We start from the raw sequence: 14,647 nt of genomic DNA on the forward strand, positions 1-14,647 counted from the left end.
ATTGATATTACTTGTATAGTGATATTAGTAGTACATTTTGAAGTATGAAATGACCATTCATGGGGTTTGAATACTAGTGATATCCTCAGACTTTAATCTCTCCTTCACGTGGCCTCATGATGACTCTGTTCTCAATATAGACTGAGCTTCCCTATTCCAAATAATCGGAATGTTCCAAATCCAAAAGTTTTTGAGCATGGACAAGACACAAGTGGACAGTTCTGTAACCTGAGACTGTTTCATGCTCAGAGTTCTTTTGTTATAGAAAATTAGTTTCAGACTACGTGTGTAACAGTTGTACATGAAATATAAGTGAATTTCATGATAGGTTTGAGTCTCATGCCCAACATATGTCCTTATGGATGTGCAAATACTCCAAAATCCAAATAAACCCCAAATCTAAAACGCACCTGATCCCAAGCATTTCAGATGAGGGGTGCTCAGCCTGTAGTATGATTGACCACGAACAGTCTTCAAGGTGTCCGTACCAGGAATCAGGAAACTATGTTCTCAGGGTAAAAATCTCCCCATGATCTGTTTTGTATAGTCTGTGAACTAAGGATTATTACATTTTCAGAAAAAAATTCTTGTGACAGACACTGTATGTGGATTACAAAATCCAGAATATTTACTGTTTGACCCTTTATGGAATCAGTTTGCCAACCTTTGATTTGTATCAATGGCAGGACTAAAGTTTGCAAATCACCTAAATTGCACTTGGTTATTCTGAGAGTAAATACAGTTGTTACTATACTTTCCTGGATGCCTATTTATTACACCATTCCTACTAGCTCATGTTGACAGCAGAACGAGAAAGGAAATAAAACTCTTGTCTTCTGTCTAGTCTTCTCTTGATGAATCACAGCAACTGAACTTCTGGTATTTTCTTAGCTTCGCCCCAGACAAAACACAGGTTTTGTTTCCTTGAGTCCCATTTATTGTATTTTCTTGAGTACCATCACTCCTCACTCCAGGCGCATCCCTTGTGTCCCTGGAAATAGTAAGAGCTGTAGCGGAACTGTAGATGCTTTCAAAATATCCAAGTAATTTTCTGGGTCTCAGAGGCTGGGATATAGCTGGAATTTGGTATTTTCCTTTAAATAAAAAAATAACGTGGCCACACAAAAAAAGTGAACAGAAAGAAGTTGGCTTCTACCAAAGAAAGTAATTGACTGCAGGTGATTTATTCTTAAACATAAAGGTCAATTTGGTTGGGGTTGTTGGAAAAGTAACTGCTCCTCCTTAACAGCGTAGTTTATTGCCATTTATCCGTGTATTTATTAGAGCCACAGCCTTTGTAATCTCTGAAAGTAACTTGTTGTTGGGGATGTTTTTGCCCCAAGTAAGATTTTAATTTCTCAAAGCTTCTGCATGAGCATAGGGAAGAGTAATACCTTTTTTTAAAAAAAAATTTTAAGTGCGTTAACCTTCTACACATAGCCACCAGTTTTAAAATAAAGGAAGCTGAGTAATGAGAAGGAAATGAAATTGTAGTCATAGATGGCTATGATTCTTCATCAGATTGTGTTTAAATATTTATGTATATGTTGTTTGCAGCTTAGGTTAAAATCATGAAAATGAATGAAATGGTTACTTGTGGAAATTTTCATCTTTTTATTTTTATTTAAAAGGCCAACTTAGAGAGAGAGAGAGAGAGAGAGATCTGCTGGTTCACTCCCCAAATGACTGCAACAGCTGGAGCTGTGCCAGGCTGAAGCCAGGAGCCAGGAGCCTCTTCTGGGTCTCCTACATGGGTGCAGGGGCCCAAGCTCGTGGGCTGTTCTCTGCTTCTTTCCTAGGCACATTAGTGGGGAGCTAGATCAGAAGTGGAGCACCTAGGACTTGAACTGGCGCCCATATGGCTGCCAGCATTGCATGCAGCAGTTTAACCCACTGTGCCACATCGCTGGTCCTGCAAAATTTCCTCAATGATGTTAAGGATATCAGATAACTTTTTTTTTTTTTTTTTTTGACAGGCAGAGTTAGACAGGGAGAGACAGAGAGAAGGGTCTTCCTTCCGTTGGTTCACACCCCGCCCCCCAAATGGAATCAGATAACTTACATGAAGATGTTTTTGAAAACTAGCATCTACAAAGTTGTATTTTGGACTTAGTAAGATGATGACTGACTTTTTTAAAGCTTCTGTTTGCATGCTATATTAGTAAAGAAATGAATGATATAAAACTGAAGCATTATCACAATGATACTGAAACAAAGAGTTTATTTGGGAATAGTGGGGGATTGCAGTCTGGGTTGTATGTGCTGTAGTGTTGCAAAGGCACACCGGAGAGGGCTGGGCAAGGGGAAGTCCACAGGGCTGTGTTGAAATAAACCTCACTGGCTACAGGAACTCATTGCAGGAGTTGGTGATTACTCATTTGTAAGACTGAGATATCTTCATAGAAATGACTCAGAAATTTTTAAGGATTTTTTTTTTTTTTTAATCTGAAAGGCAGAGTGACAGGGATTACAGAGAGCTTTTTCATCCACTGGTTCACTCCCCCAAATGACCACCGCAGCCAGGCCTGGGCTAGGCTGAAGCCGGAAACCAGTAACTCCATCCAAGAGAGCAGGGACGGGACCGACACACTGGCGCCATTGTCTGCTGTTTCCCCGGAGCGCTGGCAGATTAGCTTGGATTGGAAGCAGGGTGGCCAGGACTTGAGCCCTGACTCCAGTATGGTGCGCCAGTGTCACAGTGGCGGCTTGCCCTGCTGCGCCACAGTGCCACCCCTTACCTGGAGTGTTTGCACGTGCAGATAGGCTTTGTGCTCTCAGCACGCGCTCACACAGCCTCCCAGTCACTCTGTTTGGCGTGGGTTGCTCCGTTGTGGTACTGACAACTTATGCCCCCTTTTAAAGAGCAAATAGAAGTTAAAACTAAGTAGAGATGGAAGCTGAAAAGAGACATCCTCAGCTTTTTGGAGCAGTCTGGACCATAGACTTGTCCCCGTTTGATCACTCAGCAATGTTTCAGTGTAGTTACGCAATGCTCGCGTTTTGGCATATCGCCCTTTATTTTATGTTAAAGGGGTTGGGGTTAGCAAAGCCCGAGTAAACATACTGCATTTAAGAGTTGACGTTTTCTGCTCGTTTATCTCTGTTCAAATTGTCAGTTGCCCTGAGAAACAGTGATGTGTACGGGCCTACTGGAACTAGAGAGGGTGTCTGACCTGACTTCCTCTCTGGCTGCACAGGGCACTAGAGAACTGATCTGTCAGTTCAGCAGGGTGAGTCAGGCTTCGCACTGAGTGTGGGCAGCCTGGCAAGTAGAGTGAGAATGCCAGCGCCAGGGGATGGAGTATGTGTCACTGCACGCACAGACGTGCGACTGATGGGAAATTGATTCTAGTTTGTGTTGGGCTTATTTTTGAGATAGAAGGAAGTAGATTCTTCATGATTTAATAGAGTTTATTTACTGTGTCTTGGTGTTCATTTTCATAAATTACTCTTATTTATAAATAAATAAGTTACTATTATTTAATAGAAAAGTTACTCATTCATAAATAAGCTTTAACTTTTGATGTTTTATACAACATGTTTGTTTTTCTCTTCTAGAAGCCACCATTATCCAACCAAAGGTCAATTTCTCTGAAGAAGGTATTTCTTTTTAAGTATCATGCAGTATATTATAAGTATTTTTCTTTGTGTAAGAAGCTATTTTGGTAGGTACATAGGAAGTGAGAGCAGAAAATGGTATCTTTTGCTTCAGAAAAAAAGTTTATACTTACCTGAACGAATAAAACAGAATATAGCAGGTAGACTGAAGGACAGCCTTTCTGAATTTTAAGCTTTTATCTGAGTTCAGTTTAACAAAGCTGGTGTTTTTTGTTTGGGACATGTGATGTCCTTTGATTGTGGTATTAAAATGAGAACTTTTCCAAATTTTTATAACCAGTCTATGTTTGAAAAGTACAAGAGTAGATTTTAGTCCACTGTTGAGCCTGTACAATCCGAGATTAGTCACCTCCATACTGAAATGTTTGTGTGTGTGTGTGTGTGTGTACACTACCCTCCCCAAAGTGCACATTTAGCAGCACACATACAGTCCCCACTGCTCTGGTCTAGATTTAGTTACTAAGTGGTTCCCTCCCCCATGGAGTAGAATTGTTGCACTGTTGAATGCTCATGTGTTCAGTTTTACTCTGTATTAAATCCCTGATAGTCTGTTAGCTACAACTCTGAGTATTTGTTGAGGAGATAGTCATGTGCCCCAGAGAACACAGAACAGTCGAGCTACTTTTAACTCATTTAGGACTTTGTGATTCAAAACAGCGAGCATAGTAAATAAGCAGCAGTTCTCTAGCTGATCTTCTAAACGTCTTCATTTTGTTGAATTGCTTGTTTAATTCCAGTGTTTTGAGCACTAGAATAACGACTACCGTGATATATTGTTGGCTTCTCTGTAGGAGAAACTGAAGATGACGATCAGGAGAGCTCTTTCAGCGATGTCACCACTGTCAAGGTCAGATCCGGGGATTCTGTTGACTCTGGAGGTAATACTGCTTTCTGTATGTATGACTCTTCTCATAGGAGCTAACCTTTAGGTAAAATAGAAAGGTACTCTTTAAATTTTCTTTTTGAGAAAAATACTTCCAGGTTTTTGTTTTTGTTTTTGTTTTTTAACTAATTTGTTAAGGATAGGCATTTGGGCTAGCAGTTAAGATTCCTGCATCCCGTATCAGAATGCCTGGGTTAATCCGACTCCAGATCCTGATCCTGATTTCCTGCCAGTGCAGAACCTGGGAGGCAGCAGTGATGGCTCAGGAATTGGGCTCCTGCCTTGCATGTGTTTGAGTTCCTAGCTCCTGGCTAGGCTGTAACCATTGCAGGCACTTTGGCAATGAGCCAGCAGGTAGGGAACACCCCCCTCTCTGGGTGTCTCTCTCTCAAACAAAAAAATTGTTAAAAACGTACAAACTTTGCTTTTGATTATCAAAGTCATTCCTTGTCTGTTTCACATGGCTGAATAATAACTAAACAGACCATGAGATGTCATGTACTATCTAAAGAAAGAAAACACTTTTCACCTACTTTGATATTTAGGGAATATTAGATATTTGTATTCTCCAAAGAATAGTTGCATGTTTTAATTTTGTAGAGAAACTGATCATATTGCAAGTGAGACTCATCACACTATCAGAATTGTTACTTATTTTTAGGAAGTTCTTTAAGATTTATTTGAAAGGCAGAGTTACACTTTTACAGAGAGAGACTGACCTTCCATCTGCTGGGTCACTCCCCAGATGCCAACAACAGCCAGCCCTGGCCAGGCTGAAGCCAAGAGTCTGGAACCCATCTGGCCCTCGCACATTGAAGTAACACCTTGACAGTAGGAACTCCATTTTGGAGCACCTGAGACTCCATTCTGGGAAAGCACCTTCCCTCTCCCACCATGAGTCTCTGGTCTGAAACTGTGATCTAAAACAGTCAGACAATAGCAGTTTACTACGTCACACTTGGCAAAGCATAGAAACCCCCTAGCATGATCGTTCAAGCTTGGAAGCGGATAGGCTGCACCTGGGTTAATGATAAAAATGTAATTTATCTATGTCCTACATAGGATTTAAGCCGAGAGCTGGATTAATGTCAAGATTATAGTTGAAATTGTTAAGAGTATAATTGATATAGTTTCTCATAGGCTTTAGGTCAGCTTGACCCCAGTAACCATGTATTCCTCCCGATTTTGTGGTTTTCCGCCTTTATAAACCCTGTTGCTTTGGGCCTTGGGGTTAAGAGCTCTGGGGCACGAGCCCACTCTCCACCACCGGCAATAAAGGACCATCAGATTGTATCAGTGTGTGCTGCTCCTTTGTTTGCACTCGCTCAGGAACAGCAACATGGGTGGCAGAACACAAGCATTTAGGCCGTCATCAGCTGCCTTCCCAGATGCATTAGCAGAAAGCTGGATCAGAAGCAGAGTAGCCAGCACTCCAACCAGTGCTCGAGTAGGCAATGTGATGTCTCAGAGAAAAACATACTAATTTGGGGGCTGGCATTGTGGCAGAGTGGGTTAAACTACCACCGGTGACACCGGCATCCCATATGTGCACCTGTGTGAGTCCCAGCTGCTCCACTTCTGATCCAGCCTCCTGCTAATATGCCTGGGAAAGTAGTACAAGATGCCCCAATTACATGGGAGATCTGGATGGAGTTCCAGGCCTGGACTGGCCCAGTCCTAGTTATTGTAGCCATTTTGGGAAATAAATCAGTGGAAAAAAATCTCTATGTGTGTGTGTCTCCATCTCTCCCTCTTTCTCTGTAATTCTGCCCTTCAAATAAGGACATTAATCTTTAAAAAAAAAAATACCTATTTGGGGCTTAAGAGCATTCTGGGCAATTTTTTTTTAAAGATTTATTTATTTATTTGGAAGAGTTAGAGAAGGAGAGGCAGAGAGAGAGAGAAAGAGAGGTCTTCCATCTGCTGGTTCACTCCCCAATTGGCCACAACGGGCAGAGCTGAGCTGATCCAAAGCCAGGAGCCAGGAGCTTTTTCCGGGTCTCCTAGTGGGTGCAGGGGCCCAAGGACTTGGGCCATCTTCCACTGCTTTCCCAGGCTATAAGAAGAGAGCTGGATTGGAAGTGGAGCAGCCGGGACAAGAACTGGTGCCCAAATGGGGTGCTGGCACTGCGAGCGGCAGCTATACCCACTACGCCACAGTGCTGGCCCCTCTGGGCAATTTATAAACCCCATAATGAGTAACTGTTGGGGTCTTAAGCCTGAGGCTGGCCCCTGACCAGCAGGGAACAATACAAGCACTCCCCGACAAGGTGAATGGGAAGGGTAAGGTCGACGGGTGAAGAACACAGCAAGCACCTGTGAATTCTGTCGAAGCAGCAACTACTTTATTGAGGAAGTGTGCAGGCTTATAAAGCTTACGAAGGACATGCGCAGCAGGGGAGCCAATCAGCGAAAAGGTCACGCAGGCGTGGGTGGACCACGCACAGGGGCACCTTAAGCAAAGTATAGGGATCACGCACTGTGCACGTGTCCAGGACCAAAGCAGACCTATCCCTGCCGGTGGTCCAATCTTATGTGGCTTAACCGCAGCAGCTGCAGACACGCCCTCGAACATCCGTCAGGCACCACGTTGTAATGGAGGTTTTAGGCAGTGCCAAATGAGTAACTTTATGTTTTAGTCCTGTGGAAAAGTAACTCTTCCCTGCCCCCTCCCCATCCCTTGAGCCTTCCTGGAATTCCTGAGTGTACTTCATTATTCCACTCTCAGAATAAGCCCAGACGCTGGTTTATGGGCATTTGGTATCTGAGCACGTCCCACCCATCCTTTCCCCCTTCTTTGCGGATACGAAATCCTGACAAGGAGAAATGCAGCACCTGAGCATGACTAAGAGCTCTGGAGCCACACGCTGGGTCCCAGTGCCGCACTTGCCAGGTACACACCCTCAGATAACTGCCTGTCTTCCACGTTCCTCAGTCTCCCATCTGGGTCATTATCTCATGTATCCAAAGCCTTTAGAAAGTCTGGCACATGGTAGACACTCAAATTAAGTGCTGTCATTAGTTTCTTTTTTTTTTTTTTATTTTTTACAGGCAGAGTGGACAGTGAGAGAGAGAGACAGAGAGAAAGGTCTTCCTTTTGCCGTTGGTTCACCCTCCAATGGCCGCCACGGCCGGCGCGCTGCGGCCGGCGCACTGCGCTGATCCGATGGCAGGAGCCAGGAGCCAGGTGCTTTTCCTGGTCTCCCATGGGGTGCAGGGCCCAAGCACCTGGGCCATCCTCCACTGTACTCCCTGGCCACAGCAGAGGGCTGGCCTGGAAGAGGGGCAACCGGGACAGAATCCGGCGCCCCGACCGGGACTAGAACCCGGTGTGCCGGCGCCGCTAGGCGGAGGATTAGCCTAGTGAGCCGCGGCGCCGGCCTGTCATTAGTTTCATATATGTGTACCTGAAGCTCTAAAAAGTTAGATACCAAGTAAACTATTCATGTAGCCAAGAATTAGCTACCATTGCTGCCAGCATATAGCTATTTGGAACTACATAAATCCCAGGTCCTGTGTCTTTTTAGAATTCTAGTAAGTCCTTGTGCCCTTTTGAAGCATACATACCCAAATGCAAAAGAAAACTCTAGCTCAAGAACAAAATATTGAGAAATATTAAGAAGAATACTAGTTTCCTAGGTTTGTTCTGGGCCAGTCTTCACTAAAGAGATATAAGACAATCCATAGGAATGTAGAAAGAAAGTGTCCAAATTTCATATGCACTTATTTTTTATTTCATTCATTTTACATGTATATTTTTGCTTTACAATATACATACACATAACACATTAGTTAATACATTATTTCTAAGTGCATATATATGTGTGTGTGTGTATGTATATATGTGTATATATATATATAGTATTGCTAGAAAAATGCTTCAGGGATTGATGATAAAAAATGCTTTTTAGCTTTATATATTTTCACTGCATAGAGACAGAGATAGTTCCTCAAATTCTGGCAACAGCTAGGGCTGGGGTAAGCCCAAGCCAGGAGCTGGAACCCAATCCAGGTCTCCCAAATGGGTGACGGGGACCCAAGTACCTGGGCCATCACCAGGATGTGCGTTAGCAAGGTGCGCTGCAGCAGAACTGGGACACAAACCCAGGAATTCATGTACGGGACCCAGGCATCCAAGTGCTGTCTAACCACTGAACCAAATGCTCCCCAAAAATATTTTTAGCAATAGAAATAAATACATTGTCAAAAAGTTTTAGCCACCATACTTTATGTGTCAAATGCGGTTTCCAAAACAACAGTCTCATCACTTCTAAACAAATGTAATTTTAAATTATTTTATATGGAAAAAATTTTTTTGGTTTTTTTGTTGGTTTTTATTTTTTAAGATTTATTTATTTATTTGAAAGAGTTACAGAGACAGATCTCCATCTTCTGGTTCACTCCTCAGATGGCCACAGTGGCTGGGCTAGAACACACCACACCGAAGCCAGGAATCAGGAGCCAGGAGCTTCATCCAGGTCTCCCACATGGGTGCAGGGGCCCAAGCACTTGGGCCATCTTCCAGTGCTTTCCCAGATGTATTAGCAGGGAGCCAAATTGGAAGTGGAGCAGCCAGGACTCAACCCAGTGCTCATTTGGGAAGTCTTAACTCCTTTTACCACAATGCCAGTCCCCCAAAAAAATGTTTTTAAGAGTAGACTAAAGCACATAATGTATTACCTACTTGAGAGAAAAAAATTTTAAGGCAAAAATGGGTATTAATGGTTTCAAGAAGACCTATTGTTATACACTTTGAAAAACTATCCCCAACTCAAGTATTTCATTATTTCCTTAGCTCATGCCCATGTTCCGTATCTTACAGGTTTTCTTGACAGAATAGTTGGAGGAGGGTTGGTGGCTGGCGCAGTGTTAGGATGCTATTAGAGATTCCTACTCCCACATCCGCATCCCTGGGTTCACGTCCCCGCTCTGCTACCAATTGCAGCTTCCTTCTAATGCACATCCTGGGAGGCAGCACCTAAAGACTTGAACGGTTGTGTCACTGCCGCTCATTGGAAGACCCAGATCTTGTTCCTGGCTCGTGGCTTTGGCCTGCTCTAGTCCCAACTTTTGCAGACATTTGAAGAGTTGAATGGCAGTGGGAGATCTTTCTGTCTCTCTCTCTCTGGCTCTCTGCCTTTCAAATAAATAAATAAATAAATAAAACTGTTTTAAATGAAGAAGTTAGGGGGCTGGCAGTATGGCACTGTGGGATTGAACTGCTGCCCATGGCACTGGCATCTCAGTGAGTGCTGGTTTAAGGCCCAGCTGCTCCACTGATGCACTGGGAAAGCAGTGGAGGATGGCTCAAGTCTTTGGGCCCCTGCACCCATGTGGGAGACCCAGATAAAGCTCCTGGCTCCTGGCTCCAGCATGGCCCAGTCCTGGCTGGTGTGGCCATTTGGGGAATGAACCAGCAGATGGAAGATCTCTCTCTCTCTCTTTTCTATAACTCAACCTTTCAAATAAAATCTTAAAAAAGGCAAGATATAATTGATTTTTAGATAAAATATGGTTCTTTAAAAATCACTGTTTTTTGGTAAATTATGTGCTGAAGTATTAGATTCCCTAGGATTTATCTATTTTTGCTCTTTTGACTAAATATTCATTGTTCTCTTATAAAATGTGCATTTTTAAAGTCATGATTTATAGTACATGTTTTGCTTGTTTTTAGATCACACCACCAGATCATCTGGTCATCATCCAGAGTCATTTTGGCAGTCACCACAAAGTACGTACAGACGTGTTAACCGGAGTATCCATAGGCCTGGTCAAGCACTGCTCTCACTTTCTCAGAGTTTTACTTCCTTTACTTCATTCAAGAGCCAGGCAAGAGTCCCATCACTGGTCTTGAAACAGAGCCAGGACTCAGACCCGGCACTTGGAAATGGGATTACAAGCATCTTAACCTGTGTCTAAACTGTTAAGCCAAATGCCTGCTTCTGGGGTGGGTTTGTTTGTTTGTTTGTTTTTAGATTGATTTATTCATTTGACAGGCAGAATGAGAGAGATGGAAGGAAAGAGAGAGAAATTCAGCAAATGATCTTCTATCTGCTGGTTTCTTCCCCCGATGACTGCAATATTGCCGATCGAAGCCAGGAGCCCAAACCACATCCAGTTGTCCCACGTGGGTGGCAGGGGTCTAGGTGCTTAGGCCATCAGCTGCCACTTTCCCAGGCCCATTAGCAGGGAACTGGATCTGAAGCAGAGCAGGCGTGACTCAAATCGGCATTCCCATGTGGCAGGCACTTAACCTACTGTGCCACAATACCAGCCTCTTCTGTTTCTATTTTTGAAGATCCTCTTTTGCAATTTAATATAAGTGAAATTTATACATGCACAACCTCGTTTATTATCTCCCTACCTCTCTAATTTGTTTCGAGTTATTTTATATTACAAACCTTAGTTTCCATTTACAAAACAAGACCGTTTTCTGTGATTTGTTCAGTGTCTTTGTTTGCACTATAAATGTATGATTGCTTTTAGATTGGCTAGTGTAGTGGTTTGAGCCTACCTATATAGGCATACTCTAGTAGTTATAAAATGTTTTGTGTATGTGATTGTAACTCTTGAAAAAGTGTGCAAGAATGAATAAATCATAAAGCACATGTAGTAAAAAAATGGATGGTAAACCAAGTGGTAGGCATGTGAGTATTCATTACAAAAGTCTTACAACTTTGCTGAGACTTCTGTCTCTGCCTGTCAAGTAAACAAATACATAAAAAGTTTGAAGTGATTGGGAAGAAATGTACTGAGTGCCAGCAGTGATTTGTTCAGGATGATAAAATCATTAGTGACATTTTTTGTTTTAGTTCATTATTTTTGGTATTTTGAAATTATCTACAGTAGATGTATGTTTCTTAGGTTAAGCAAAATAATACTTTTAGGATTTTTCTGGCATTACATTTTTAAATCAAGTCCTAGAATATGAGTTACTTATTTTTTTTTTCAAAGATTTATTTATTATACTTGAAAGTCAGAGTTACACAGAGAGAGGAGAGGCAAAGAGAGAGAGGTCTTCCATCCACTGGTTCACTCCCCAGATGGCCACAATGGCCAGAGCTGCACCAATCCGAAGCCAGGAGCCAGGAACTTCTGCATCTCCCACATAGGTGCAGGGACCCGAGGACTTGGGCCATCCTCTACTGCTTTCCCAGGCCACAGCAGAGAGCCAGATCAGAAGTAGAACAGCGGGACTAGAATTGGCACCCACATGGGATGCTGGTGCTTCAGGCCAGGGCCTCAACCCGCTGCACCACAGCGCCAGCCCCCCCAAAAATACATATTTTAATATCATGGTATCCCTAACACTTAGTGTTTTGAACATAGTAGGTACTTAACAAACATTCATGAATTTTATGTTATGCATTCCTAGAATGGTACCTTTTTATAGATAGCATGTATTTCATTTGAATTCAGAAAAAATAAATTTCCGTTGATACTTAATCAAGAGTGGGTAAAAATAATTTACTTCTTCAAAGATAATTTGAACATCTACTTTTTTGTAATTTTTAAATGTTATTTTCTAATTATTCCATTGTACCATTTTAGCATTATCCTTAAATACCATTAAAGAACTTGAAATAACATTTCTGCATAGCTACTTTGTAATGTCCACAAATTTACATATATATTACATACTGTTCTATATGGCATGATATTTAGTATGGACTGCCTGTACATGTATCTCAACTACTTTCAGATACATGACCTTGATAAAATTACGAGTTTGTAAAAAAGATAATGATAGTATCTCCCACACATAAAGCATAGGAACTAAGTAAATTTACATTTGACACCTGGTAAACATATAACACATTGTCATTATTTTGATGGTAATGATCCTAAAACTGAGTCCTTGTTATTGTCCACTTGCTGGTCATTTTAAAGTTTAGGAAGGGGAATACATACATTTAGTGTTTATGTTTGGGATTGGTGAGAGAAGGGTTTGACTTTTTGTATGTGTTTGGTATCTGCAGTAGTGAGCAGTGTCTGTATAGCCTATTTTTTGTTTCTATTCCGAGTGTTTCTGACCTTACCCCTGTCTCCTGCCTCAGGTGGAGATGTCAGAGCCCGTGACAAGCAGCCTGCAGTGCTGAGTAAGTGGTTAGTGGCTGCCCCTCTCTTCAAGCGGTCAGTTCCAACCCCACGTTACGCTGCCAACAAAAGATCCTGTTGGAATTTTAAGTCATCTTACCCTCTTTGCTTTTCTTCTCTGACACACATCGGTACTGCATGTGGTAATTGCTCTGGGCAAGAGGTGGTGGTGAACTTTTCCTCCAAGTCATTCTCATAGACCCCTGCACAGGACTTACACACAGTTTTTTCTGTTGGGTGGCGATGCATTTGTTTTGCTACCTGTTTTGTTATAAAAAGTGATTCAATCCTTACTGATACACTCCCTTGAAATTATCTTTTACTTCTCAAACTATTGCTTTCATTGTTTTCCTCTCCTACTTTATTTAGACTTCCTGATAGATATATAACACAAGAATATAATATGTTAACTTTCAAAGTATATGAAATGATATTTTGATATATGCATTTGCTCTAGGCTCGGGATATCAAAAAAACCCTCAGGAATGGGGCGAACAAACCTTAAGAATGAGGGTTGGGATGCAAAGTAAGTAGCTCATTTGCTGTTTTTCTTGATTTCCTCACATACAGAAACATTGAGTGCTTTGATATGCATTTAGGTCACTTGTGATTTTACAGATGAAGGGTGACTGTGATTACCAGTTTAGGGATTTCCATTTCCTTGGATAGGTAACATAGGACTGGGTATAGAATGTAGGAAGGTACTTCAGAAACTTCATGGAAAATGAAATTAACAGAGAAGTTTATTTTGGTGTGAAATCCATGCAGAGATTTTTTGTAATTTTCATTTTCCAGTGAACTTTCTGAAGACCCTTTGTGAACAGTGGTGTGAGACAGTGCGTAATGATGGGTCTAAATGTGACAAGCTGTCAGTTCTAGCAGCATTGCAGTCTGTGTAGGATAGAAAATTCCACTTTTTTACAATACCTGCTTTTTGTTATTAGCAGACTTTTTAAAATAACCATTTGGAGACTCTTTTTGAAGGTTATAAAGAAAAACAAGATACACTGCTGTAGTGATGTCATTTACCAAGCCAGAAATACCTAAATTAACCTTATCTTCATAATGAAAAGTCCTTGCATGAGAAAGAAAATCATGGCTTTTCCATTTCTAACCAATGAACTTGTGAATGGCTCCAATTCTTTGGCTTTGTTTCTTTTAGCCAAAGTCACTAAAATTGTTAAGATATAAAGAAAACACTTGGATTAATCAAAGAAAAAGAGTTTAAATATGAAGTTTATAACAGAGTACAACTAAGAAAGTAAATTTATTTAAATTACTAAAATAGCTAATTTTTTTGTAGATTTATTTTTTTATCTGAAAAGCAAAGCTAGAGAGAGAGAGGGCGCGACAGAGAAATCTTCCATCCTGTGGTTCACTCCCTAAATGGCCACAGCCGTCAGGGCTAGACCAGGCCGAAGCCAGGAGTTTTATCCGGGTCTCCCACATGGGTACAGAGGCCAAAGGACTTGGGCCGTTATCTGCTGCTTTCCCAGGCCGTTAGTAGGGAGTTGAACTTGAACCGGCACCCACATGAAATGCTGTCATTGCAGGCGGCAGTTTGACTTGTTATGCCACAGCACCAGCCACAAATTACTAAAATAGCTAATTTTAAAGACATTTACAGATCAGCTACTACAGTTTTTTTCCTGAAAGACCTAAGTAGCATATTTGAAAATTATTTGGGTCAGTGTTGTCACAAACATTTGTTTCTCTGTATGATATGTATGTATAAAATAAGCCTTTTCAAAAATTCCTGTTTTATAGCCCTCATAAATCAGGTGATCTGACTTTTGCTAGTCATCACGAGTATCATCACACAAAATAGCACTTCAGCATTTTCACATGCATTATGTCATTTGATCTTTGCAGCCATGTAGAGAGATATTCAAGGTAAACATCTGATAGGTTTGGGATGTTTTGTGTGGTTAGATTTTATAGGTCCTTTTTTTTTTTTTAGCAATACAGTTGTAACTTTGGTGGCCTAACTTAGAAGCTTCTTAATAAAGTTTCCTAAGCTAAAAACTAGTGATTAAAAAAGAATATGTC

At 41.5% G+C, this 14,647-nt stretch overlaps 1 protein-coding gene across 6 annotated transcripts in view; it reads left to right on the forward strand.

Annotated features, from left to right (window-relative positions):
- TOR1AIP1 (torsin 1A interacting protein 1) overlaps positions 1-14,647 on the forward strand; it is a 39,486-nt gene that overhangs the window by 17,483 nt on the left and 7,356 nt on the right. For all 6 annotated transcript variants that reach the window (XM_017345538.4, XM_051858262.3, XM_051858264.3 and 3 more), the window contains 5 exons: positions 3,559-3,600; positions 4,410-4,496; positions 10,176-10,232; positions 12,559-12,600; positions 13,056-13,124. In XM_017345538.4, coding sequence (XP_017201027.3) covers positions 3,559-3,600; positions 4,410-4,496; positions 10,176-10,232; positions 12,559-12,600; positions 13,056-13,124 — 297 coding nt within the window. The remainder of the gene's footprint in view (positions 1-3,558; positions 3,601-4,409; positions 4,497-10,175; positions 10,233-12,558; positions 12,601-13,055; positions 13,125-14,647) is intronic.

Source organism: Oryctolagus cuniculus, chromosome 7 (genome assembly GCF_051225735.1).
Source record: "Oryctolagus cuniculus isolate XC-2025 breed Fujian yellow rabbit chromosome 7, ASM5122573v1, whole genome shotgun sequence".
NCBI classification, from domain to species: Eukaryota; Metazoa; Chordata; class Mammalia; order Lagomorpha; family Leporidae; genus Oryctolagus; species Oryctolagus cuniculus.